This window comes from Salvelinus fontinalis, chromosome 41, assembly GCF_029448725.1.
Source record: "Salvelinus fontinalis isolate EN_2023a chromosome 41, ASM2944872v1, whole genome shotgun sequence".
Taxonomy (NCBI): domain Eukaryota; kingdom Metazoa; phylum Chordata; class Actinopteri; order Salmoniformes; family Salmonidae; genus Salvelinus; species Salvelinus fontinalis.
In genome coordinates this window covers 17,226,945-17,251,541 of record NC_074705.1, presented here as the reverse complement: position 1 = coordinate 17,251,541, position 24,597 = coordinate 17,226,945, and the positions used below count along the sequence as shown (strand labels likewise).

At 43.5% G+C, this 24,597-nt stretch overlaps 1 protein-coding gene across 4 annotated transcripts in view; it reads right to left on the bottom strand.

Moving 5' to 3' along the window:
• LOC129840676 (activin receptor type-2A-like) overlaps nt 1–23,518 on the bottom strand; it is a 53,141-nt gene extending 29,623 nt beyond the window's left edge. For 2 of the 4 annotated variants that reach the window (XM_055908718.1, XM_055908720.1), the window contains exon 1: nt 22,363–23,518. In XM_055908718.1, the coding sequence (XP_055764693.1) occupies nt 22,363–22,417 (55 nt within the window). In that variant the 5' untranslated portion in view covers nt 22,418–23,518. The remainder of the gene's footprint in view (nt 1–22,362) is intronic. The other 2 variants (XM_055908719.1, XM_055908721.1) reach the window with 1 other exon arrangement.
• Nucleotides 23,519–24,597: the final 1,079 nt, after the last annotated feature.

The following is a 24,597-nucleotide window of genomic DNA, read 5'->3' as shown; positions in this document are numbered from 1 at the left end:
AAACCTTTGGTTCTCTTCTATGCATTACAGATCTACTAGTCTCTCACCACAGCCGCTGTGGAGGACCCGGAGTCTGGCGATTGAGACTACAGATATAGCTACTATATCCTGGACATTGCACCCACTGAATAACATGCCCGTGTTCTGCCATGATCAACGACATAGGAGGAGCTATGGAAAAACACTGGGCCTCGTTTCTCTCTCGGTGATGTGGCCGAGGGACAGGAGTGCCTAGCTACACAGCTGCAACTGCTGCAGTGTAGGGTTGCTGCTGACTATCGGCCAGCTTGCATTATGCAATGACTAGAGAGACAGGAGACTCACTGCAGGCGGAATCATGTGGTCGTGCGCCCTGCTGCTGCAACACACACACACACACACACACACACACACACACACACACACACACACACACACACACACACACACACACACACACACACACACACACACACACACACACACACACACACACACACACACACACACACGGCCCCTATGCGGCTGGTTTCCAGGGATTGGGTTACAGTTATATAATATACAGTAGAAGTGCCACTGTAGCCCATCAGGAGGAACATTGCTCTCCACTCTGCCTGCCTGGTGTAATCACTTTACTGTGACAGGGTGAGGGATGCTGGACCCTTGGAATCAGCCGCTTACAGCCAAATGTCGAGCAGCATCTCTAGTGACTGTTAAGTAGCAACTAACAATACTTGGAAATGGCTTATGTATCCTTATTGGTTATTCAATACAAATCATTTCTCTATTCATAATAAGTTGATACTGACTTCAAAACAAAGCACACTGAACCGGTTAGTCGCTAGCCAGACCCGGTCACAAAGCCTGCGGTCTTTCCACACAGGCCAGTAAAACCAGCAAACTCAGCATCAGCATCCAATCCCCTTAATCCTTGCTGGAATGTCCGACAGCCTATCAGTCTCCACTTCAATTATACTGCTGATGGCCAGTTGCTTTGCTTACGGCCAAGGCTACAGCATTCAGGGCACCCAATGGACAAGTCTACTGTACAGGTGTAGCGTGGTTCGTTCTGCGTTGTGTAATTCTGAATGAAGACGCTGCCACAACTGATGGTCTGCTCGTTGAAATCTTTTTATTTGCCCTGCACACGAAGAGACAACACACACGTTACCCTTGGTGCAGTCACAGCTCTCCGGCACCTTGCTAGCCGAGGGTCAGGCAAAAGAGCGCCAAAAGGAATTAACAGGTGCTGCGTGCACACTCGCTGCACAACAGCATATACAAGTAAAACTATACAGAACATAATTCTGACAAAATAAAAGACATACCTGCACACGAAGAGACAACACACACGTTACCCTTGGTGCAGTCACAGCTCTCCGGCACCTGCGCGAGCACATGTACACTCACTCAACCACTGTCACAAGTACTTAGAAGTTACAACAGATACCCCAGTCAGTGAGCTCTGTGAAACTTGTTAACATAAATTCCTACACTGTCCACACTATACCAAACGTATGGTTGCAAAACAGTACATTGTATAACCTTATGACGGTTCCATATTAAACAGTTTCGGAGCCAAGGACAACATACCTTGCTAGCCGAGGGTCAGGCAAAAGAGAACGATAAAGTGGTATGGGGATACAGATAACCCGCGATGGGCCAAACCAAAATATACAAAACTTTTACAATCACTTGTATGTACAATATTGGTATGAAAAAGTGTTTGTACACCAAATAAAAACATTAGCTATGCAGCTGTAATTAAATAAAAAAATACACTGAATTATTATTATTATTATTAGATTATTAACATCCCCTCTTGACCTGGCCTATTTGAATTGGTCCTTGTGTGCAATTTGGTGCGTAATCTAGGGGAACAACATCACACTGCTACATTCACCCCCACTGTTTTACACTAGATTATAGGCACAAAACAAAAACACATTACCTCGAAGGTAACAAAGCAAAGAAAGAAAAAAAATTCACACCCACAGGGCGACAGAGTAACCCAGTGTAGTCCCTTAATTCTAGACCCACAAATGGTCGATCAGCTGAAAAGCTATCCCGCGAAGGATTAGGAAAAATAAGGGGTAGCTAATCCCTTATTCAACCATATACGAAAAATGCCATATACATTTTATGCCGATGGACTACACACAAAGTTACATGAATTGTCAAATATATTAGACAAACCCACAAATCATTCTAAGACATGCTTAGATTTCCTACATTCCTACAAAAGAAAAGGTAGGCAATATCCTACCGTCACTGAGAAAACAAGAACTGTTTCATTTCCTGTGTAGACATAGTTTGGATTAACCTATCCACTGGCTTAATAAGTCTACCCAGTCTAGTCCGAACACCCTCACCCACAAACCTAGCAGGAATGTCACAGACAGCACTAACCCTGCTCAGAGGTCTAACCTCAGGATGGGGAGTACTACAGATCCGCATCTCCGGAGCCAGCACACTTTCAGTTACCGACTCAACACTAGTAGTGTCAGACGACTGATCAGAATCCTGGTAGATTGTCACAGACCACACTGACGAAGCATCTTCAACCAAGGTAACATCATCCACACTGAATGGAGTTTCGCAATCAGAACTCTTGTAGGCTTCGGGGATATCTCTCTGGTCCACTTCTGCTGAGCACACCTCACTTAAGGGGACTTCATACGGTTGTTCCACCTCACTTCCATCAGCCGGGACTTCACCATCCTCTTGGAGTATCCTCCCAGAAGACTCAGGAAGGCCTGCTACCCAGTGGACAGTCCTGGCGTCACTCCCATCCATTTGGCTGGACATTGCAGACATCTCAGAGATCACGTCACCACTCGATAGAGATCCGTGACCCTCAGGTTCCTCCCACGAAGGTAAAGGCAGAAAGTTGACTGGCATAATCAGGTTCCTATGCACAGTTTTGATGCGTCCAGTGGTAGGGTGTTGGATACGATATGTGTTCAGTGAGCTGTTCTTTGCAACCACTATGTACACCACACTCTCCCAGCGATCAGCCAGTTTCTTCTTGCCCCTCTCCCCCTTGTTAGCAAGTAGAACTCTATCTCCCTTCTGCACCGAGTGACCCTTAGACCGTCTGTTGTAGACCTCGGCTTGTCTCTTTTGTTGCTTACTGGCATGCTGCTGGGCCAATGTCATGGCCTCTCTCAGATCCTCACCCAGAGACTGGACATACTTATCCACATCTACTGTGTCCCCATCCAACAGCACACTTTCAAACATAACATCTACCGGCAACCTAGGGGTGCGTCCGAACATCAAGAAGAAGGGTGGAAACCCAGTAGTCTCATGAACAGTGCAGTTATAGGAGAATGTCAATGTGTTCAACATCTGAGGCCATTTAGCCTTAGACCTAGCTGGCAGAGCTCTAATCATCCCACCCAGTGTGCGATTCAGACGTTCTGCTTGACCGTTACCCATGGGATGATAAGGTGTGGTGTGGGACTTTTCAACACCAGATAACTGAAGTAATTCTGCAATAAGTAAACTCTCGAAGTTTGCACCCCTGTCAGAATGGATGCAATCAGCGAACCCATAAATGCAGAAGAAATTATTCCAGAGAACACGAGCAACAGTCTTAGCAGACTGGTTTGGACATGGATACGCACAGGCCAGCTTAGTAAAGTGATCAGTCACTACTAACACATCAATAGACTTGTTGTTTGAATCTTCGGCAGTCCAGAAATCAATACACACAAGTTCTAAAGGTGCCGTTGTCACAATGGAGACAAGTGGGGCTCTTGCTTCAGGCTCAGGTGCTTTACTCAACACACATCTCTTACAGTGGGCCACGTATTCCTTGACATCCTTCTCCATAGATTCCCAGTAAAACCGCTGTCTCGTGAGCCACAATGTGCGCTGCTGACCCTGATGACCAGCATCATCATGAACTCCCTTCAACACAAGGCCTCTCAAAGACACAGGTACAACATACTGGAATATTTTCTTCTTACTCACTGGGTGTTTTGAGACACGATACAGAATCCCTAACCGCGTGGTGAGTTTCCCCCACTGTCTTAGAGTATAAACTGTTTCTTTAGCTTCAAAGACTCGCTCTCTCCTAGATGGGCGCCGGCCTCTATCTACAAAGAACATTACTCTGCTGATGATAGGATCCAGTGACTGGTTATCATACAGCTCCTTGTGTGTAAGGACAGGTAAAGGGCTCTGACCCATGGACATCAACTTCTCAAGGTGCTGCACATGTGAAACGGACCTCACTGTGGCACCATCATCCCATCGGCGATGGGCTTGGAGGACAGCAGACACCTCTTCACAGGAAACCAACCCACTGACATCGTCTCCAGCTCTACTCAACTCACTCCCAGGAGCCATAGACGTTCCACAGCCAGCCTCGGGCTGCTCACAGGAGAGACGGAACATGTCTTGTACATCATCCAGTCGAAGACCTCTGGCTTCCTCCAGCAGGACATCATATGGAATTCTTGTCAGTCGGTGCAGAACTTTGGGGCGGACAAATGGCTCTCTGCTCAAAGCATCAGCAACGACATTCTTGGGCCCTGGTATGTACTGGATATCAAAATCAAAAGGTGCCAGCTTTGCAACCCATCTCTGCTCACATGCATCAAGTCTCGGCTTTGTAAGAATATATTTGAGTGGATTGTTGTCGGTCCACACCGTAAACTTATGCCCTCGCAGCCAATGGCTGAACTTATCATGAATGGCCCATTTCATGGCTAGAAATTCCAGCCGGTGAGCAGGATACTTGGATTGTGCATGATTAAGAGATTTACTAGCAAAAGCTATTGGCCTGGCTATGGCCTTCCCATCTTGCACTTGGGATAGTACCGCTCCCAAACCACTAGTAGATGCATCAACAGAAAGCAAAAATGGCTGAGAAAAATCTGGATGAGCCAGCAGTGCCTGGTCAACTAGTGCTGCTTTCAAAGCTTCAAAAGCGAGTTGACACTCGGCAGTCCAGTCTGCAGCAGTGAGCCTGCGAGAGGGACCAGGCCTCTTTCTGCCCTTGCCTCTCCTAGGCTTCTTCTGACCTGTAGTCAGCTGAAACAATGGCCTAGCAACCATGGAACAATTCTCAATGTAGTGTTGATAGTATACTACCATACCAAGGAAAGAACGGATTTTGCTAGGAGACGGAGTGACACCATCAGCTTCCATCATCTCACTCTCAGTCACATTCAAAATGGTTTGAATCTTAGCAGGATCAGTGGCTACGCCCTCCTGAGAAATGATGTGGCCCAAAAACTTAACAGACCTCCTCAAAAACTTGCACTTAGACGGAGACAGTTTAAGATTGTGCTCCTGCAACCGCTGGAAAACCATCTCAAGTCTCTGCAGACTCTCTTCCTCCGTCTTAGCAAAAACCATCAGATCATCCAAATAGCAAAGGAGACTTAGAAAGTTTTGGTCCCCAAAGATGGTCAGCATCATTCTCATAAACGTAGCCGGGCTGTTGCAAAGGCCCTGAGGCAAACGATTGTACTCGTGCAGACCTAAAGGAGAGGAAAAGGCAGTGTATTTCTTATCCTCTTCATGCAGTGGCACATTGTAGTACCCTGATGTCAAGTCCATTGTGCTGAAGAAGGCATTACCTCCCAGCGCCGCCAGTACATCAGCCTGATGAGGCAGTGGATGAGCATCCTTCACTGTGCGGGCGTTTAACCACCTAAAGTCAGTACATAGACGCAAGTCCCCATTCTTTTTCCATACCAGCACCAATGGTGAGGCATACTCGCTGCTGGATTTTCTGACGATTTCCTTTTCCTCCATATCATCCAGTGTTTCCCTGAGTTTTTGGTAATCAGCTGGAGAAAGCCTACGATAAGGTAATCGAAATGGGCGGTCATCAGTCAGCCGTATGCGATGGCAGAACTCTTTTGCCTCTCCACAATCCAGGCTATGTCTAGAGAACACCGTGTCATACTTCTCAATTAAACCGACAAGTTTGTCTTTCCAGAACTGTGAGACTGGACACTCCTCAACCGACAGGCCTTGAAGTCCAAGATTGCTCAGTGTACTGTTTCCATTAACTACACTGCCATCAACTGAACTCTTGGCTGTAAGACTGCCATGTGAGCTGTCACATTGTGCTTTTGCCACGTTCTGGTAAGCAGCTTTCTGCTTGACATCATCAAAATCCTCCAATGCAATACAAGGGTACACATCTGCCACTTTAGCATTTCGTCTCAGGGTAACTGGCGAAGTTGTTGGATTCACAATCTTCACAGGGAGCCATCCATCCCCCCACAGAGGCGTAACTACTCTCCCTACTAGTATGTGTCGATTCACACAACGAGACGTGCTGGGTTCGACAACAACAGTACTGCCCACCGAGAGTTTTGTCTTTGGGGGTAAGCGGCCCCACACAAGATGCTCACTCATGGGTTGGAGCGTTACTGCCCTCTTCAACTTAATGGTGCCCACTTTATCTGGGATGGAGTCTCCTCTCCATCTCTCCAGATTTGATAGGAGACGCAGGAACTGGCTGTCCTCACACTGTCCAGAGGGACCTGGCGTACCCACCACCTGCCAGTAGCTGTCATTTGATTTGAACTGTCTAATCAGCGACTTCAACACGTTAGTGCCAACAATGAGTTCATCAACCTGCCCATCTACAATCAGCACTGGGACTACATAACTGAAGCCATAAAGCTGTAGTTTCAAGTCACACATGCCCACTGGGCTAGTTTGCGTCCCACCACAACCCACCAGTATGATGTCTGAAGGAGCTAGAAAGTTCCCCTCTACCACTCCTGCCTCCCTCAACCGAGGTACAATATCTGCGCGCAGAGTAGTAGCCATGGACCCACTATCTAACATCCCCTTCAGCTCAACTTTATCCTGTACTAGCACGGTGGTGTAAAACAAACTGTCATTCTGAGAAATTCTCATTGTGTTCTGAAAAATTACTGTGTTGTTCTTGGGTACTGACTCACAAAAATAAGAATAAACAGATTGGATATCATCATCAGTGGAGGAAAAATTAGACTGCCTCACATTGCCCTCCTCAGAATGGAGACTTTCTAGTTTTCCTGAGACGTGCCAGTCTGCCCACATACAGGGCTCTTTCGCTTCCCAGTCTCACTACAGTCAAAGCTCATGTGGCCAGGAGAGAAGCACTTGAAACACAGCTGGTGCATCTGACAGTGAGCTTTGGTCCAGTGATTAGTGCTTCCACAGACAGCGCACTCACGCTCACGTTTGGGGAACTGTTTACGGGGCCCTCTGTTCACAGACTGAGTATTGCTGACAAGAGCCTTCTCTAGCATACTCAAAACCTTCTCTAATGTCCCACCCTCAGATACAGATTGGGCCTGTTCTGGTTCACGGCCACATCGAGAAAAAGATGACACATTAGGTCTGCTCTCAGGATCCACTTCCTCCTGGGGGGAGTCGAAGACAGCAGCCACCTGCTGTGAAAGTTGTGTTCTACATGCTTTACGCTCCCTTAACAGTTCATCCAAACGATCCTGTACCTCACTGGCTGTCCAGTCACGAAGGGGTTTGCATTTGAACACTTGGGCCAACTCTTTATCAGGACAGTTACGTACAAACATGACTGCCAACTCTGAGCACTGATTGGGCAAGGTTCTACCCTCACTTACAAGGTACTGTTCAACTGCTTCTGCAGCTTTGTTAAGCCTAATCCAGAAATCTAGTGGACCCTCATTAGCATATGGTCTCATTGAATAGAAGTCAGCTAATGGCATACCTGAGTAGACAGTATCCCCAAAGTGTTGCTTGAGAACACTGAACACTGCCTTAACATCTGTGACAACAGGGTTGTTACGCATCCAGACTTTGGTCACATCCCGTGCCCTCCCCATGAGCCTAGACATCACCTCCCCAACATTCTCAGACCCAGTGTAACCCCTCTTCTCTAGGTAGACTCCCATTAGCTCCTCCCACTCCAGGACAGAGTACTTATCTGAGCCATCACCCCTGAAGAAAGGTGGAGCACTAACCTCTGACTTCACAACCAGATTCAGCTTGGACGCATCAATTAAAGTTGACCCACATTGTTGAGGCAGGGGAAACTGCTGGGATTGGTCAGGGGAATGGGCAGGAGAAAGACTTGAAGCCCCAGGCTGCAGTAAACTCGCTCTGATAGATTCTCCTATCTCTGAACCAATCTGCTTAATAAGGTCACTAAGCTGACTCGGTGTCCCATTATTACTGAGGACTGGGGACAATGGTACATCAAGAGACAGAGGTGGGATACCCTGGTCAGGTGGAGTAAACAGCCTACCCCTCCCAGTGCTTGTAAACTCAGGACTAGCAGCCACTCTACTCCCAGGAGCTGACTGTACCAATGGTGTAAATGCATGGACACCCCTCCCTCTACCCCCACTAACCACACCAAAATCCCCAGCATAACTCATCTTATGGACTTGAGAGTCTTCCATGGCTCAATAGAGAACTAAACTACAATGTAATTTACTGCATACAAATACAAAAAAAAATGCAATAAACAAATTCCCTCAAAACATGCAAATAAACGCCAATACAATTATCTAGTGAATATGCTACATTCACCTTCACTATTTACAGTATACATTCACTTATAGCAAACCATCAACAAGTGCGCATGCGCGGGTCGCGCATCTCCTCCACATGCACAGCTCCGGTGGTCAGCTTGAGCTAACCAGTCGGCAGGTCGCGGCACCAGTTTGTAGCGTGGTTCGTTCTGCGTTGTGTAATTCTGAATGAAGACGCTGCCACAACTGATGGTCTGCTCGTTGAAATCTTTTTATTTGCCCTGCACACGAAGAGACAACACACACGTTACCCTTGGTGCAGTCACAGCTCTCCGGCACCTTGCTAGCCGAGGGTCAGGCAAAAGAGCGCCAAAAGGAATTAACAGGTGCTGCGTGCACACTCGCTGCACAACAGCATATACAAGTAAAACTATACAGAACATAATTCTGACAAAATAAAAGACATACCTGCACACGAAGAGACAACACACACGTTACCCTTGGTGCAGTCACAGCTCTCCGGCACCTGCGCGAGCACATGTACACTCACTCAACCACTGTCACAAGTACTTAGAAGTTACAACAGATACCCCAGTCAGTGAGCTCTGTGAAACTTGTTAACATAAATTCCTACACTGTCCACACTATACCAAACGTATGGTTGCAAAACAGTACATTGTATAACCTTATGACGGTTCCATATTAAACAGTTTCGGAGCCAAGGACAACATACCTTGCTAGCCGAGGGTCAGGCAAAAGAGAACGATAAAGTGGTATGGGGATACAGATAACCCGCGATGGGCCAAACCAAAATATACAAAACTTTTACAATCACTTGTATGTACAATATTGGTATGAAAAAGTGTTTGTACACCAAATAAAAACATTAGCTATGCAGCTGTAATTAAATAAAAAAATACACTGAATTATTATTATTATTATTAGATTATTAACATCCCCTCTTGACCTGGCCTATTTGAATTGGTCCTTGTGTGCAATTTGGTGCGTAATCTAGGGGAACAACATCACACTGCTACACAGGCACCAATATTCCAGAGCCCTGCGCCAGCCTAATAGGCTACAGCCAGCTCTGTGCATAGTGTACATTCTTACAGTTTGTTCTACAGGAAGGAAATACCATTTTAAATAGCTAATTATCCTCAGCAGTGTTGGGTGTAGGGGCAGGGGGTTGGGGTAAGGGCACTAACCCCAGCTAGCTAAATTGTCTGGAATTATCTTGAGGAAAATTGTGGTAAGAATTATTTATGACCAGAAGAGAATAGGGAAAGCAAAATTCCATGCTTATCTTCAGAGCAATTCAACCACGTAAAAGAAAATGACTGCTCACAACCACCTATAGCTAGGACTATTTAGCAGAGAGGGCCGTTTCAGGCCTACTTGGGACCTAGTTGATTAAAAAGGTCTTTGCCAGCATCTCTTACTACACTAGTGTACTCCATTGCTTCTTTCATCCACCGGGCTCGAAAAGACCTACCTGCACAGTGTTTATGTCCTACAGGAAAAGCCTACATTTTCAAATAGGTATTTAAATAGGCCATGGTTATTAGTAATTGGTCCCCATCTAACCATTTAGTGTGCATTAGCCTACTGGAAGCAAATCAACCTGTCTGTTCAACAAGCAGCAGATACATATAACCCATCTCCCTACAACAGACTTCCCTTTGTGCTTCGGGGGCTGAGTCAGTGGGAGGGAGAAAGAACCTGATAACGGCATGAAAAATGAAAAATCTTATCGGGAGCAAAAAGAGCAAGGGGAGAAAAAAAAAAAGAGTCTGGAGAGACTTGAAATAAGAACATGATAAATGTAGAACCAGTTCTAATCAGCCTGGATCTAAGCGAAGCCAGTCTGTCTAGACTACTGCAGTCCTGCGAAGCATAAGGCAACATCTGCAGGACACATTAATTACACTTAGGACTAAACCCTTTTTACTTCAGGCCTCCCGAGTCCTGAGCGCTGAGAAAATTGCAGTGGGCTGAAAGTGAAACTCATGGTTTACTAACGGTAACCTTAGCCTAATTATGCACACGTCTTACCATAACTCTGTGTACAGTACATACAGTGGCAAGAAAAAGTATGTGAACCCTTTGGAATTACCTGGATTTCTGCATAAATTTGTCATCAAAATGTGATCTGATCTTCATCTAGGTCACAACAAACACAGTCTCCTTAAACTAATAACACACAAACAAGTATACGTTTTCATTTCTTTATTGAACACACCGTGTCAACATTCAGTGTAGGGTGGGAAAAGTATGTGAACCCTTGGATTTAATAACTGGTTGAACCTCCTTTGGATGCAATAACCAAGCAAACGTTTTCTGTAGTTGAGGATCAAATCTGCATAATGGTCTGGAGGATTTTTGTACCATTCCTCTTTACAAAACTGTTTCAGTTGAGCAATATTCTTGGGATGTCGGGTGTGGACTGCTCTCGAGGTCATGCCACAGCATCTCAATCCAGAAGGTGTATTTTCTTCTGTTGAAGCCATTCTGTTGTTGATTTACTTCTGTGTTTTGGGTCGTTGTCCTGTTGCGTCACCCAACTTCTGTTGAGCTTCAATTATCCGACGGATAGCCTTACATTCTCCTGCAAAACATCTTGATAAACTGCACAATGACAACTCAACTGTAGTTTCATCTGTCCACAGAATATTTTTCCAGTAGCGCTGTGGAACATCCAGGTGCACTTTTACAAACTTCTGACATGCAGCAATGTTTTATTTGGACAGCAGTGGCTTCTTCCGTGGTGTCCTCCCATGAACACCATTCTTGTGTGGTGTTCTACATATCATAGACTCATCAACAGAGATGTTAGCATGTTCCAGAAATTTCTTTAAGTCTTTAGCTGACACAAGGATTATTCTTAACCTCATTGAGCATTCTGTGCTGTGCACTTGCAGTCATCTTGGCAGGACGGCCACTCCTAGGGAGAGTAGCAACAGTGCTGAACTTTCTCCATTTATAGACTATTTGTCTTACCGTGGACTGATGAATATGAAGGCTTTTAGAGATACTTTTGTAACCCTTTCCAGCTTTATGCAAGTCAACTGTTCTTAATCTTAGGTCTTCTGAGATCTCTTTTGTTCGAGGCATGGTTCACATCAGGCAATGCTTCTTGTGAACAGCAAACTTACATTTTGTGAGAGTTTTTTATTGGGCAAGGCAGCTCTAATCAACATCTCCAATCTTGTCTCATTGATTGGACTCCAGGTTTGCTGACTCCTGACTCCAATTAGCTTTGGAGAAGTCTTTTTACTTTTTCCAACCTACACTGTGAATGTTTAAATGATGTATTCAATATAGAGAAGGAAAAAAATGTGTGTGTTATTAGTTTAGGCACACTATGTTCGTCTATTGTTGTGACTTAGATGAAGATCAGATCAAATTTGATGACCAATTTATGCAGAAATCCAGGTAATTCCAAAGGGTTCACATATTTTTTCTTGCCACTGTAAGTGGGTGTAACTCCGCCAATTGACAGAATATAGGAAGTGCATCCTTCCCTTTCAAGACGGTTCTATACTGACCAAAAATATAAACGCAACAAAGTGGTGGTTCCATGTTTCATGAGCTGTAATAAAAGATCCCAGAAATGTTCCATACGTACACAAAAAGCTTATTTCTCTCAATATTTGTGCACACATTTGTTTACATCCCTGCTAGTGAGCATTTCTCCTTTGCCAAGATAATCCATCCACCTGACAGGTGTGGCATACCAAGAAGCTGATTAAACAGCATGATCATTACACAGGTTCACCTTGTGCTGGGGACAATTAAAGGCCACTCTAAAATGTGCAGTTTTGTTACACAACACAATGCCACAGATGTCAAGTTGAGGGAGCGTGTAATTGGCATGCTGACTACAGAAATGTCCACCAGAGCTGTTGATAGGGAATCGAATGTTAATTTCTCTACCATAAGCCGCCTCCAAAGTCGCTTTAGAGAATTTGGCAGTACGTCCAACCGACCTCACAACCGCAGACCACGTGTAACCACGCCACCCCAGGACGTCCACGTCCGGCTTCTTCACCTGCAGGATCGTCTGAGACCAGCCACCCGGACAGCTGATGAAACTGAGGAGTATTTCTGTTTGTAATAAAGCTGTTTTGTGGGGAAAAAATAATTTAATTTTAATTTAATAAAATAATTTTGCAGGGCTCTGGCAGTGCACATCCTTGCACAAAGGCGGAGGTAGCGGTTCTGCTGCTGGGTTGTTGCCCTCCTACGGCCTCCTCCACGTCTCCTGATGTACTGGCCTGTCTCCTGGTAGCACCTCCATGCTCTGGACACTACGCTGACAGACACAGCAAACCTTTTTGCCACAGCTCGCATTGATGTGCCATCCTGGATGAACTGCACTACCTGAGCCACTTGTGTGGGTTGCAGACTCCGTCTCATGCTACCACTAGAGTGAGAGCACTGCCAGCATTCAAAAGTGACCAAAACATCAGCCAGGAAGCATAGGAACTGAGAAGTGATCTGTGGTCACCACCTGCAGAATCACTCCTTTTTGGGGGTGTCTTGCTAATTGCCTATAATTTCCACCTTTTGTCTATTCCATTTGCACAACAGCATGTGAAATTTATTGTCAATCAGTGTTGCTTCCTAAGTGGACAGTTTGATTTCATAGAAGTGTGATTGACTTGGAGTTACATTGTGTTGTTTAAGCGTTCCCTTTATTTTTTTGAGCAGTGTATATATATATCTTTCATCAATCTACACACAATACCCCCTAATTGTGTGTAGATTTTTAGAAATGTTTGCAAATTTATTTTTAAAAAATCCTACTGAAATATAACATTTACATAAGTACTGAGACCCTTTACTCAGTACTTTGTTGAACCACCTTTGGCAGCGATTACAGCCTCGAGTCTTCTTGGGTATAACGCTACAAGCCTGGCACACCTGTCTTTGGGGAGTTTCTCCCATTCTTCTCTGCACATCCTCTCAAGCTCTGTCAGGTTGGATGGGGAGCGTCGCTGCGCTGTCTTGGCTGTGTTCTTAGGGTCGTTGTCCTGTTGGAAGGTAAACCTTCGCCCCAGACTGAGGTCCTGATAGCTCTGGAGCAGGTTTTCATCAAGGATCTCTCTGTACTTTGATCTGTTCATCTTTCCCTCGATCCTGACTAGTCTCCCATTCCCTGCCGCTGAAAAACATCCCCACAGCATGATGCTGCCACCACCATTCTTCACCGTATGGATGTTGCCAGGTTTCCTCCAAAAGTGACGCTTGACATTCAGGCCAAAGAGTTCAATCTTGGTTTCATCAGACAAGAGAATCTTGTTTCTCATGGTCTGAGAGTCCTTCAGGTGCCTTTTGGCAAACTCCAAATACCCTTTAATGAGGAGTGGCTTCCGTCTGGCCACAGATGGTTGTCCTTCCGGAAGGTTCTCCCATCCCCACAGAGGAACTCTGTTAGAGTGACCAGCGAGTTCCCTTCGGCTTGCGTTGTTGTTATTATTAGCGGCTTGGGTCTTTGTTAATATCAAGGAATATTTCAATTTCTCTGTTCATAGGAACATTAATTTGTGCATGAGGCAGAAGTAATGCGGTGCGACTCGAGTTGCCGTCAGCTGGAAGACGGTGTCCCTTTTTGGTCAGTGTCAGTGAAGGAAAGGGAGAGCGGAGGGATGTTGAGAGGCGGACACTCAGTCTGCGGCTCTCTACCTCTGCTGAGAATGAATGACCATCAGATGCAGGCACCATCAGCCCAGTAAAATAAAAAAGCTAATTATTTAAATGTATGCTCAGTCAGCTGTGTTTCAAAAGTAATACAACAACCGATTTATTACCAGTGTGATAATATAGCCTACCTCAAATATAATTTTAAAAAATTGCCCGAACAACAATGCATTGGCAGGGCAGTTCAAGGAAAGCCAATATGCGGTGATAATGTATAGTTTATAGTCTACAGTTTACTGCACAAACCTCATTGCTACATTACTGTTTTTAATTGGTTAATATTGCATAGGCTTACGTTTCTTAAGTCATGTTAAAAGAAAATCTAAGCGGTAGATCTCGGCTTGCATTTAGTGGTTTTCCTACTTAGTTCAATACATTTTTGAATATTGTTGAATTCAGTTTTAATGTCTGGATTCCGTGATTCTGTCCACATCACAGATTTTTAAAGGGCCCTAATTATTCAGGAAGGACACAAGAAGGAAACTGGGACACAGTGCCAGTCAACTCCAGCATGTCAAACTGTGAGCGACCAAAATATTGCAGATGAGAGAAAGAGTTTAACCCAAATAACAAACTGTAAAAGTTTGTAACGAGTTCAACATTTTTGGACATGTGAAGACCTTTAGTGCAACTCCCCTTGCTTCTCAAAAACTGTGCTAGCCAAAACTAAGGAGATGTTCTCCAGCTGTGCCATCCATCCTGAAGCCTGGACCTTATGGAGCCTGGGAGGGGAAGGGGGAGACCTAGGCCTGCTACATCTGTCTGGCTTCATCATTTCTCTAGTCTGGTTTGGGTTGCTGGTGGTTGACAGTGTCAACATGAGCCCTGGTGGGGGTGGGAGCATGCTCTTTTTCACTAACCGACACGGTGAGGAATGCCTGGGCTCCGCTCTGGGGCCTCCAGGGTTCCCTGGAGACTCTGAGGGATGCTAGCAGACCTGGGTTCAAATAGTATTTGAGTGTTTACTTGAGCCTGCCTGGAGTATATGAAATGGAGTGGAGTTTGCACTTAGGGGACTATTCCATTGGCCCCGATGCACCAGGCAAGCTTAATCAAACACAGATTAAGCTTGCATGATTTCAAATACTATTTGAACCCAAGTCCATACTCTAGAGAGCGAGGCAGCAGGTAACCTGAACCGGATCCAAAGCCTGGAAAGGAATGGGCCATGGGCAGGCGAGCGACAGCATTTGAGCGGTTTATTATCCCACACCGAGGACACCAAACCTCAACCACTTCAGTCAGTCAGAGAGGAGTTTGGTTTCAGTTTTAGTAACAAATCTACAGTCCAGCAGAGCATGTCTGTATTACTGTACATGCCATGTCAAGATGAGTGGGATTCAATTATACTGCTGTTGCTTGGCTTTGGTGAAGCCAACATAAGTCATTACACATTTTTGAGCTGAGGGTTTAAGCGGCTAGAGCTACTTTACCCTCAGCATATGGCTGTGTAGCCTAAACTCTTTAGCCTTGTTTTAAAGAGGATCAAACTCTACATGGGCCTTTGTCCCAAATCAGAATCAAAAGGACTGTTTGAGGCGACACCATTTGAATTCTTTATTGAGCGTCACACTGCAGTACTTTCTTCAGGGTCTAGGGTAGTATATTTACTGTCCTGATAATTCCTACTCACATCAGCATACAAACACCCACGTTTAGTGACAGATATTCATTCAGGTTTAACACAGAACGAAAAATGTAGACAAAACAATGTAAATGTGTAAGTTGGCCAGAATAGTTAATACTTTTACATGTCATCATACCTTGAAAATATAACCTTGACAGTGTTTCCCCTAGGTTTTTTTTCAGCAGTGGCGGCAAAGGTAGCAGGGGTAGCTGTTTGCATAGACTTCCAGTCATTGAGCCAATGACTATCCCTTTAAAAGCGCGTCTCAGCTGCTAAATGAATATCGGGGAAACACTGCTTGACCGACAAATCTGTAAGGGCAGCAGCAGCTTTCAAAAGGATACAGGATTATCTAGGCAGCTTGCTCCCCAGTGAGGATTCTGCATTTAATTCCATATAGTCTCAAGTCAGCAAGATGTTGTGTATATTAAATGAGACAAAGATGCACGTGGCCCACCGCCACCAGACAAAAACATATAGACCCCGATGGAATGAGGACCAACTTAAAATAACTTTACATTAAGATTGGTATGGCACATTTTCTCATTCATGGTTTTATTTTGCATGTCCAGTATATGCCTAGAGGTTATGTGATGCCACAGTATGACAAAACAGTACAGGTCAGGATGGTATTTTCCATCTAAGATACCATATATTGACAGTGGGTACTCAGCTGGCAAAATGGAGGGTGTTTAGGTGACAGGACAAACAGCGGACCCTATGCGTAATCAAATGCACTTTCACTAAATGTGGTCGTTAAAATACATTAAATAATTTGAAAACATGAACGTGGAAGTTAACCATGTCTAAAAATCCCAATTATGTACGTTTTATTTACGTGATGAGCCCAAATGTAAAGTGCCGTGCTGAAAACGGTCAAATCTGTGGGACAGCCTTCATGAAACCCCTGTGCTCATATTTGTTCTTTGCCATAGGTATTACTCACTCTTCCAGAGTAAGATTAATGTGACATTGTATTGCCAACAAGTACGGGAACGTTCTGAGGGTGTTTTACGGTCAACAGACGTCCTTGGACTGAAATATAAGGTTAAATGTTTTTTCTTCGCTTCGGTCATTCAGCTGTTTTCAGAGACACTAGAAAACACAACAGGTTACAAAGTAGAGCTTTGTATCTACATTTTGGTGTATGGGGTGTCAGAGATATGTCAAAATTCACATGTTTCTACCTGTTCTCATGACAAGATGCTAGCTAGCTGTATGAGGGAGTGTTGGCTTGACGCCGTTCGCTGAGGTAACGCTCTGTGCAAGAGGCAGCGCTGCTCTGCAGTGGCTGTATCAGGGTTTCGGTTAGGAAAATGTGGCGCCGAACAACGTGACCCGGGGAGATTTAAATTAACCGGCCATTGGGTGCATAACCCATTTTTAAAGTACACTGCTCAAAAAAATAAAGGGAACACTTAAACAACACAATGTAACCTCAAGTCAATCACACTTCTGTGAAATCAAACTGTCCACTTAGGAAGCAACACTGATTGACAATAAATTTCACATGCTGTTGTGCAAATGGAATAGACAAAAGGTGGAAATTATAGGCAATTAGCAAGACACCCCCAATAAAGGAGTGATTCTGCAGGTGGTGACCACAGACCACTTCTCAGTTCCTATGCTTCCTGGCTGATGTTTTGGTCACTTTTGAATGCTGGCGGTGCTCTCACTCTAGTGGTAGCATGAGACGGAGTCTACAACGCACACAAGTGGCTCAGGTATTGCAGCTCATCCAGGATGGCACATCAATGCGAGCTGTGGCAAAAAGGTTTGCTGTGTCTGTCAGCGTAGTGTCCAGAGCATGGAGGCGCTACCAGGAGACAGGCCAGTACATCAGGAGACGTGGAGGAGGCTGTAGGAGGGCAACAACCCAGCAGCAGGACCGCTACCTCCGCCTTTGTGCAAGGAGGAGCACTGCCAGAGCCCTGCAAAATGACCTCCAGCAGGCCACAAATGTGCATGTGTCTGCTCAAACGATCAGAAACAGACTCCATGAGGGTGGTATGAGGGCCCGACGTCCACAGGTGGGGGTTGTGCTTACAGCCCAACACCGTGCAGGACGTTTGGCATTGCCAGAGAACACCAAGATTGGCAAATTCGCCACTGGCGCCCTGTGCTCTTCACAGATGAAAGCAGGTTCACACTGAGCACATGAGCACATGTGACAAACGTGACAGAGTCTGGAGACGCCATGGAGGACGTTCTGCTGCCTGCAACATCCTCCAGCATGACCGGTTTGGCGGTGGGTCAGTCATGGTGTGGGGTGGCATTTCTTTGTGGGGCCGCACAGCCCTCCATGTGCTCGCCAGAGGTAGCCTGACTGACATCAGGTACGGAGATGAGATCCTCAGAGCCCTTGTGAGACCATATGCTGACACATGCACATTTGTGGCCTGCTGGAGGTCATTTTGCAGGGCTCTGGCAGTGCTCCTCCTTGCACAAAGGCGGAGGTAGCGGTCCTGCTGCTGGGTTGTTGCCCTCCTACGGCCTCCTCCACGTCTCCTGACGTACTGGCCTGTCTCCTGGTAGCGCCTCCATGCTCTGGACACTACGCTGACAGACACAGCAAACCTTCTTGCCACAGCTCGCATTGATGTGCCATCCTGGATGAGCTGCACTACCTGAGCCAATTGTGTGGGTTGTAGACTCCGTCTCATGCTCCACTAGAGTGAAAGCACCGCCAGCATTCAAAAGTGACCAAAACATCAGCATAGGAACTGAGAAGTGGTCTGTGGTCACCACCTGCAGAATCACTCCTTTATTGGGGGTGTCTTGCTAATTGCCTATAATTTCCACCTTTTGTCTATTCCATTTGCACAACAGCATGTGAAATTTATTGTCAATCAGTGTTGCTTCCTAAGTGGACAGTTTGATTTCACAGAAGTGTGATTGACTTGGAGTTACATTGTGTTGTTTAAGTGTTCCCTTTATTTTTTTGAGCAGTGTATTTAACTAGGCAAGACAGAAATCGCATTTAAATTCTGGTAACGAATCTTAACAGAACATGCAACTCATGTAATAAACAGCCAATAAAACATTATTTTGAAACATTTGCCAAAATGCAATTTGCGGGAAACCACCATTCTAAACAGCGCACCTGATGGCGCTTCCATATGTGACAGAGATTAAAATATCTGTTAGAAACTTACAAAACAGTGAATCTAAAGATGCAATAACTAGGATGGGTTGCTAATATGACTAGGATTGTGCCTTTGGCTTCTGGACAACAAAATAAAATGTAAAAGTTTATATGAAATAAATATGCTAAAATACATAATATTATTAAAAATACTTCGCCAGAAAGCATGACTTAGCTGCAGAGGAATCGAGAATCATTAGCTTCTTAAAAAAACTGTGTAGTCTCAAATCACAAGCTCGTAGGCCAATGCCTATTTGGGAAGTCCGCAATTAGGGCGGAGTGCGTGGCAATAGGCCTAGCTGATTATTGGGTTGCGGCTGTCAGTGACAAGCATCTAAAATGTGTGTGTGAAAATGTGACTTGAGTATAATTTTAAAAAGGTGCACTAAGCTGTGAAATGTCTTTTCAATAACCAAAAATATTGGTTATTTGCAGCTGGTGTACAAAAAGTAAAAAGAAGAAAAAACAGGAAGCATAGAAATAGTGCACATAGAACAGATCTATCGCTTCTTTGACTTGCTTTCAATGAGAAAGAAATGTAAGTATATAGATATGTCAATGTGAATTTGGTCAGGTAGCCCAAACAGTTACATATTGCAGCTTTGAAATGTTGCAACAAGAAGAGGGGTGCGTGGCGAAGATATAGGCGATGATTTGTTCCACAAAAATGTGCATATGAAAATCATTGCTGGCACGCAGAACAGTGGACATGGTTGGATAAATTGTAAGATTCCTCAAACTTGAAACTCATGTGCCGCCTATGAAGTCTTTATAAAATAATTGCCTCCCAGTTTACATGGTCAGATTTTGCCTATAGGCAGCTTTGAAGCAAAGTAAGACATGCCTCATAATATGAAATAAAACATTCAGGTTTTATAAATACATGCATAGAGTACCAGTCAAAAGATTGAACACTCATTCAAGGGTTTTTCTTTATTTTTTAAAAAATATTTTCTACATTGTAGAATAACAGTGAAGACATTAACTAAAAAAAGTGTTAAACAAAATTTTGTCCAAATCAAATGTTATTTGTCACATGCGCCGAATACAACAGGTGTAGACCTTACAGTGAAATGCTTACTTATAAGCCCTTAACCAACAACACAGTTAAGAAAAATAAGTTTTAGGTAAAAAATAGATACGAAATCAAATTAATAAACAATTAAAGAGCAGCAGTAAAATAACAGCAGCGAGGCTATATACAGGAGGTAACGTTTTCTTTGCAGCAATTCGACCATGAAGGCCTGATTCACGCAGTCTCCTCTGAACAGTTGATGTTGAGATGTGTCTGTTACTTGAACTCTGTGAAGCACTTAATTGGGCTGCAATTTCTGAGGCTGGTAACTCTAATGAACTTATCCCTTGCAGCAGAGGTAACTCTGGGTCTTCCTTTCCTGTGGCGGTCCTCATGAGAGCCAGTTTCATCATAGGACTTGATGGTTTTTCCGACTGCAATTGAAGAAACTCTAAACGTTTTGAAATTTTCCGGATTGACTGACCATGTTTTAAGTAATGATGGACTGCCGTTTCTCTTTGCTTATTTGAGCTGTTCTTAACATAATATGGACTTGGTCTTCTACCAAAAATAGGGCTATCTTCTCTATACCAGCCCTACCTTGTCACAACAAAACTGATTGGCTCATTAAGAAGGAAAGAAATTCCACAATTTAACAAGGCACACCTGTTAATTGAAATGCATTCCAGGTGACTACCTCATGAAGCTGGTTGTGAGAATGCCAAGAGTGTGCAAAGCTGTCAAGGCAAAGGGTGGCTGCTTTGATGAATCACAAATATAAAATATATTTTGATTTGTTTAACACTTTTTTGGTTACTACATGATTCCATGTGTTATTTCATAGCTTGATTTCTTAGTAAATAGTTAAAATAAAGAAAACCCTTGAATGAGTAGGCGTGTCCAAACGTTTGACTGGTACCATAAATATGCACACACATGCACCCACATACTCATTTTTAAAGTTAGTTTGATAGCTTAAAAAGGTGTAAGAGCAGAAGCGTAATTGTTTTTAAAACATTTAAGTGAATGGAACTTTACAATTCCCAATTTAAAAAATATATATTTGGTATTGCTTTATTAAATTGTTACAACCTCCCAGTTCTGCATAAAACATCAATATATGTTAACAATATGAACATTTTACTTTAAATGAATGAGCTTAACATGTATCTCTCACATTATGTACATACTAATTAGCATATTACGTATATACCTTGCATAAAGTAGTAAAAAAAAAGTTACATTCTAATGTCATAAATTGGTTCATATTGTTACACAATCTCAGTTTTACATAAAGCAGGATCATTTGTTAATATTGTAATGAAACAGGCAGGGAGCAGGTCTCGAACCCTCGACCTCCTAGCCCGAGGTCCGGCGCGCTATCGACTGTGCCGCAAAAGCATGCTCGAGCGGCAGAGTCGATTTCCGCGCTTATAAACCCAGGGTCGTTACACTATGACCAACCTACCTTAAAATATTGGTCTTATGTTACTGTATTATGTACGTCGTACTTTACCATTTGCATATTAAGTGCAACATTTGCATAATATTGCATTTTAATTTAATACAATTTACTTGAATCATCTCTGTTCTACACCAGCCCTTAAAATGTCATAACAATATGACCACCCTATCTCATTGGGAAAAAAACAACATGTTGAATGTAAGGATACAGACAGGCGATTTAGTGACATTATTGACTAGGGATTAACATTGACCAGTCCACAACCTTTCGACCTTTTCCAATCACTTGAAAATAAGATTCTAAAAATCCTAAAAGTCCTATCCTCATGAAATAAAGTGTTGCGTTTTCCCGAGAAGCTTCTAGATGACATAGAATACAAAGTATAACACAATAACCACAGTTTCAATTTGACCCCTAACACTCCACAAATTGGTAGATTGCCGCGTGTGTGATTTACGGCTAGTTCCCCTCAGATGACAGCACCATGGATGCTTCTTCATGTTTTTTGTTAGTGGTCTTGGTGCACTGGAAATGTAATGCTGCACTGGAAATGTAATGCTGCACACACTGAGGAAAAGGCATATTCCAGGTATATCCACACACTCCTCTTACATTATGAATCAAGAGATACCTTCCCACTTATACAAGGCCCTGACTGAGAAGACACCCAAGCCATTAAAGTATTCAATCACTACTACCGCTGTTGCACAGCCTGTTTGCCATTCAACAAATTGCCTTTTTACATTACAGGTGTTAGCATACTTGTTAGTGAGAATGACAAACAAATCGGATCTCTGTTCAAGCAAAGTGTAATAAACTTTAAAACGAGGCAACTGTCACTGTCAAAGGCCAAGGCGCATTTTATCATTGACTGTGTATAGTAGTACAGTATTCCTAACACAACCATACATACAAAGCCAGTTATTGTACCAACAGATATCCACCCACCTGAGGAAAACGAGATGAGAAAAACAGCAAACGCCAGCTCGCTAGCGGCTCCCATTTTCAATCCAATTGAAATCCTTTTATTTCCGGGAAATAAACACAACTGCAAAGGTTTGCTCCTCCACTGTGTGTTATGAAGGTCTGTGCAACAAAACAAAAAAAGACTAACGTAACTAGCCAGCTAGTTTGCAAGCTAGTATTGTCAACAACATAGTGTGGTATTGACACGGACTTTCCAGCTGACAGGTGTTTGTTGAGTAGACCCACTCCAAAATATCCACTGGCCAGCCAAGAGGCTTGCTACTACGTTACACAGTTGAAGGTCCTGACGAATTATGTCCACAAATATGGAAGAGGTGATACTTGTGTAGCTAGCTAGAGACTACCAAATGGTTAAAACCATAGCTATTGACTGACTTGTTGCATGTTGGTCTAACGATCCATCTAACGTTAGTTAGCATGTTACAGTACTACTAGTAGCTAGCAATATTACAAACGATTTCCAATTGTTTATCATTGTTATTTTACCTAATTAGACTAAACCAGGTAAATTCAGCAACAATACCATGGAACATAGCTAATCAACCCTCAATCTTAAAATGTGTACGTTAGCTAGCATCAGGTAGTTTAAATTACTTAGTTTGCTAGTTATCGTAAATTATCTAACGTTCGCTAGCTAAATAAGACGTTCAATACACCACATGTCGTGGACTAACGTTATATTTGATACATCTAATTTCTTGGTCCTCACAACGCTGTCTTCACCTTCCAAAATGTAACGTTAACGTTATGCTAGCGCATAATCCGATTCCAAACAGAAACATTGTATTTTCCCTTCCCAATGGATTGTAACGTGTTCTGTCCGTTGACTTTTGCGAGCTAGTTATGCATACGGTAAAAGCTGGCAACCAGTGTCTGTAAAAATCGTTGCAGCTTTGGAGCAACCAAGATTTAATCAGAAGCGTCGTTGGGAAACACACATGAGATCAACAGTTAATTCGTTTTGTCAACACGCTGCTGTCAAGTCATGAGGGTATCCAAGACAAGAACGGCAGTACAGCATTTTCCCAAGCGTGCAGTATCCTCAACGTTTTCCTCTTCTGTGACCAGTGTTTCAAGATGGCGTTTGGTGAGGATTGTCTTTGTTTTTTTCTTTACTCCACCCTCAGGCCCCTCCCTTCCGTTTACTTGAACCCCCTCTCGTCAAATCGAAAGCGAGCTCGGGCAGCCTAAAGATGACTGGAATCCAATCAGAGGAAGAGAACCGTTCATATTTGGGATACATCTCAATAGCCTCGTTGATTCCTCCTTTTATGTCCTCTCCTTCATCTGCTCTGATCAAAAAACATTTGATAAGTGAAATAAATATGAGGTATTCTTAAAGGAAGTTGTTTTACCTGTCCTGTTCAGTTTCAGATCAACCCATGAAGGAAGAGAGTCAATGTCAAAAAGCAACATACCCCCTAGATGTATTTTCCAGATGTCGACGTCAGGTGCGTTTTAGGTGCAGAATGAAAAGTGAAAGATGTATTTTCCGGATGTAACAAATACGTATTGTCCAGATGTTGAAAATACATATTTAACAGACTTCGGAAATACCTATTTTCCCGATATCGAAAATACGCGTTTTCTAAACATCGCTAATACGTATTTTGTGGACGTTAAAAATACTTATATTCTGGATGTGAAAATACATATTTTACGGACATAGAAAATACGTATTTTACAGATACATATTTTACGGATGTTGTAATCAGGTGCATTTTACGTGCTGAATGAACGGTGAAAATAGATATTGATTCTGTGGCCAAATTTCAACTGCACATACAGTACCAGTCAAAGTTTGGACACACCTACTCATTCAAGGGTTTTTCTTTATTTTTCCTATTTTCTACATTGTAGAATACTAGTGAAGTCATCAACACTATGAAATAACACATGGAATCATGTACTAACCATAAAACTGTTAAACAAATCCAAAATATATATATATTTGAGATTCTTCGAAGCAGCCACCCTTTGCCTTGATGACAGCTTTGCACACTCTTGGCATTCTCTCAACCAGCTTCATGAGATAGTCACCTGGAATGCATTTTAATTAACAGATGTGCCTTGTTAACAGTTAATTTGAGGAGTTTCTTTCCTTCTTAATGCATTTGAGCCAATCGGTTGTGTTGTGACATGGTAGGGGTGGTATACAGAAGATAGCCCTATTTGGTAAAAGACCAAGTCCCTATT